We start from the raw sequence: 3145 nt of genomic DNA on the forward strand, positions 1-3145 counted from the left end.
GTGTATATAATACGTATGCATATATATATGTAGATATTAGAGAGAAAGAAACAGAGAGACAGAGACAGAGAAGTGGGCGGCAGAGGGAGAGAGAGATAGATAGAGAGAGAGGGATACAATATGTATAGTGTGTGTCGCGATATGGCGCTACACGAATCGAAATTTCAGGGCAGGAGTACGAATGCAACGGGCAGTCCGATATCACACTTCTCCCGTTCCTTTGTTCTCTATTTCCCTTCTATTTTACTCTCCTTTTCCCTCACTCGCATACGGCTACGTATTCACTGGCGTGTGTCCTTTCTCGCAACGAGTTTTTCTCTTCCGCACCCGGCACGCGTGCACCAACACAACAACGAGATTATCCTTGGTTGTCCTCTGCTATCCCGGCGTGCCTGTCGCGCAACGCTCTACACTCGCCGATTCTACACGAATGCCGGCGAATTTGCACGTACTTGGAACTCGACTACAGCCAGCAGCCAGTCGTCCACGAATTTATGACTCGCATATATACGCGCACACTGTTCGCGGATTCGACTGTCACTGATATCCACCACGAGCGAAACACGAGATCACGCGCGTCGGTATACGTGGACCTGTGCCTGTGTGCGAGTGTGTAAGTGTGTGCGTGTGTGTGCTGTGTGTGTGTATATGTACGTACTTGGTTCCGTCGAGTCCCCCACTTTACGTAAAATATCTCGGAAACTTGGTCTACTTAACGATCAGAGAACAACGATCAACGTATTATTGCGTTCGACGTAAACTGTATGCACGAGGGTCGTTCCGTTTCAGTCGTAACCGTTACCACGCCGGTATAGCACGAATCGCACTCGCGATTACCATCGAGATGGCATAACAGCGAGGGGCTGTTGGTCACGCGGAAAATCGTGCTCTCACGTTCTGGCGGTTATGGCGGTTACTGTCCACGCTCGCGAGCACTATAGCTTCCTTGTCTGCCGGACTCGCCACGCTTTCCGTTTCCTGTTCGCCGTGTTTCTCTTCGTCCTGTTGCTCCTTCGCTATTGGCTCGGTCGATGCTGCGAAATCGAAGCACGAAATCGATTGCACTTGCGGTTCGTCGATCCTCTCGATTAGTAACAACGAGTCGGCCTCGTGGCGGTCGGTAAGCGTGCGGCGATCTGACTTGAACAACGAGGCGGCGATCCCAGCACGAGGATAGTAGTAGTAGTAATAGTACGGGAACGGCAACGGCAGCGCCAACGCGACGCAGCTGCTGGTCCTGTGCAGGTCGGTGGCCACGGTGTCGTCGGTGTCGATGTTGTCATCTACCCGGCCGGAATGAGGCAGCATTGCTGTGGCACCGCGAGGTGCTTGTTCTAACCGCTTTTGTGCACCGTAGTTTCGGCCGAGCGCCTCTCGCTTCAGGAGGAGCGCCCACCGTGCCACCTTTCTCGTTATTATCATAGTAGCAGGGGCTGCAGTGCATGCGCCGGTTTGCACGTATCCCGTGCTCGTCAAGGAACCGTACACCAACGACAGGCGCCACGTCCTCGTCGTCGTCTCGAGGCACGACCGGTTACGAGCATTTCACGACGATCACAGAGAAAACGGGACGGACAGAGGGAACACGGATCGGGAACAAAAGAAACGAGGTGTACGCGCGTGAATATATATGTGCACGAGCAGAGTTCGCGAGCAATCCGTGGGCAGAGAAGGTAAGAAAAGAGAGGGACGTGAAACGAGAGAGAGAAACGGAGGGAAAAGGAAGGAGGAAGAACGAAGGTGTGAAGGGTACGGGGGGACAAGTAGCACGCACCACGAGCAAAATCAACGAGAATTATTGCGAACGGGACGATCGAGTTCACACTGCTCTTTGTGTTTTCGTCGCGGTCGCACTGATCGCGACGTCCCGTCGTCACGCGTTGTTTCTCTGATTGTTGATGATATTACGGTATGAAACACGAGATTGCACCGTGGCCGCGGACGTGTGCGGTGCTTCGGGTGCACTACCACATTAATGCGGTGAAACGTTGTTGCGAACGTACGCGGACTGCTCGACGTCGAGCACTGTGCGGACGGAGACGCCTCCGACACGCCGCCGCCATCTTGCTACGTCAAGCAAGTAGTATAGCGCCGGCGTAGAATCGTCGGAAACGCACGAACGTCGCCGACGTCGCACGATCGTTTCGACGAGCGGCCACGAATCAGCCACCCCTTTCGGCTGTTCTCGCGGAACTGCCGTGCATTTCGCTTCGATTGTTTCCTCATTTCTAATTCGACGTTTCTGTCGACGATTGCACGCTCGATCGACGTCCAGTCAACTTGCTTTTCAAATCTTTCACCGCCTTTCTTTTATCGTCTCCGATTAATCATGCACGATCTGTTTTGTCCTTTTCCTCCTTTTTATTTTCCTCCGTTTTCTTTTTTCTTCTTTTATATCGCTCGCGCGATGCAATACGCAGTCGCGTATAACGCGCTGTTAATTATCGCGATAGGCATCGTGCCAGATAGAGTTTAAACGTCTTTCGCGTACAGAAATCCCCACGTGGTATGTTGCACGAGAAATTGATTAAGCGGCATACAAGTACGAATTGGAAATCTGTACCTTTAATGGGTTCCTTCGCTTGCCGCTCGAGTGCTTCGTTTACTCTTGCATTCTAATGCAAAACCGCCATTACTTCCATTCTATCTCGTCGCGAGTTAAAGATTTAACAAGAACATTCCATCGATTTTCTCCCTCCACCATTTTTCTCTCCCGCTCTCAAAATCGAATATCCCCGTTGTCTCTGTGTATTGTCGAAAAATTTGCGCGAATTCGTCGCGTGAAAACGTCCTTTCCTTTTGCCAAATAAATTATTCCAAGCATCCATGTCGCGATCTCTATCGGCCGATCGGCGAAGCATAAGACAATTAACATCGCGAGCTTAAGATATCTCGAATCCGCGCATTTTAGGCAGAAAATTGGCTCGTCGGGTTGGCTGCACGTAAAGCGTTGTTGTTCGCGTGAGAAGCGACTATAATATAAAGTTGAACGAGCTAGAGGACACGCAATGTCTAGAATTTGCTGCTCTCGCGAATCACATCTGAAATACAGCAATGGAACGATCGTCTGACTAATGATATCCCCAGCGTAATCGAGGTAGGAGATATTTTCAGAACTACGCGGAACTATTTTTTCACAATTATC

The 3145-nt window shown here is 50.8% G+C and overlaps 1 protein-coding gene across 1 annotated transcript; it reads right to left on the reverse strand.

Moving 5' to 3' along the window:
• Positions 1–870: 870 nt before the first annotated feature.
• LOC108551502 (uncharacterized) lies at positions 871–1422 on the reverse strand. The gene has a single exon (XM_017905700.1). The coding sequence runs from the start codon at positions 1420–1422 to the stop codon at positions 871–873; it is 552 nt and encodes a 183-aa protein (XP_017761189.1).
• Positions 1423–3145: the final 1723 nt, after the last annotated feature.

Source organism: Eufriesea mexicana, unplaced genomic scaffold (genome assembly GCF_001483705.2).
Source record: "Eufriesea mexicana isolate 0111107269 unplaced genomic scaffold, ASM148370v2 scaffold4331, whole genome shotgun sequence".
NCBI lineage: Eukaryota > Metazoa > Arthropoda > Insecta > Hymenoptera > Apidae > Eufriesea > Eufriesea mexicana.